The sequence below is a fragment of the Tupaia chinensis genome, unplaced genomic scaffold, assembly GCF_000334495.1.
Source record: "Tupaia chinensis unplaced genomic scaffold, TupChi_1.0 Scaffold000354_1, whole genome shotgun sequence".
Taxonomy (NCBI): Eukaryota; Metazoa; Chordata; class Mammalia; order Scandentia; family Tupaiidae; genus Tupaia; species Tupaia belangeri.
In genome coordinates this window covers 4,032,880-4,033,895 of record NW_006159849.1, presented here as the reverse complement: position 1 = coordinate 4,033,895, position 1,016 = coordinate 4,032,880, and the positions used below count along the sequence as shown (strand labels likewise).

The window sequence follows — 1,016 nt, the reverse complement described above, 5'->3', positions numbered from 1 at the left end:
GGAAGCACAGGAGGCCTGGCCTCCTTTAAGTGGTGGTGAAGTTGTTTCCATTCGTGGGTTAATTCCTCTCCTCCATGATTCCCCACCACCAGATTGTATCTTGTCATGTCTCAAGAGCAAAGGTTAATGGCAGTCAACTTTGGGCTGTCATAAATCTCACTTTAGGACTGGTATTGGGAGCAGAAGCCCTATGTGACCTTTTTTAGAAAATTTGCTTATGTGCTTACCAGAGAGAGACAGAAAATGAGAAAGGACTCCCTGTGAGTCAATGGTTCTACTTATTCTCACTTCTCTCAAAATTTTGGATGTGCATATATTTGCACCTGACATGCTTTTCAAGCTGTTAGGTCCAGGACTTGAACTGTGCTGTGAGCCATGCGGGATCCTGCTGCCTTAAATCACTGTGTGGCCCCTTATGTGACTACTGAAAAGCTGTTTTACTAAGAAACTCATAGGCTATTGACCAGTCTGTATTTGTCCTAAAACTGTTTGGTTCAAACAGAAACGGGTATAGTTGGGAAGCAGAGGAAATTCTAAAAATACCCTCAACTGAACATTTTGCTTTTGAACATTTAGGAGTGATTCTTTCTCAGAGAGGGAACCAAGTCGAGACATTTTGGAAAATACGACCACCGTCATACTGGTGCCTTTAACGAGGCTGACTAAGGTCTCCTCCACCCTTTCTTCCATCCCCAACTCTACGGATTCAAGTAGGGAACACCGAGATACCGTCCTGCCTCAGGAGTGGCATCAGCAGCGTGTCTTGTTCTTAGAATGGGCATCTTATCCCTCCTGCGCTTACCTGCCTGGGTTCTCTCTTCCCCAGGTGGAGTACGTGATCAAGTGTGACATGTCAGCCCTGCAGAAGATTCTGTACCGTCATATGCAAGCCAAAGGGATCCTCCTCACAGATGGTTCTGAGAAAGATAAAAAGGTACATTGTGGAAGATAATTCAACTCCAGGTGCTGCGATATGTCTTCTCATGGCAGTGACTTTGGGTATTCCCAGGAAGCAT

The 1,016-nt window shown here is 45.3% G+C and overlaps 1 protein-coding gene across 1 annotated transcript in view; it reads left to right on the top strand.

Annotated features, from left to right (window-relative positions):
• Positions 1-1,016, top strand: part of SMARCA2 (SWI/SNF related BAF chromatin remodeling complex subunit ATPase 2) — a 218,597-nt gene that overhangs the window by 102,501 nt on the left and 115,080 nt on the right. The window contains 1 exon segment of the mRNA XM_006152442.3: positions 827-934. Coding sequence (XP_006152504.1) covers positions 827-934 — 108 coding nt within the window.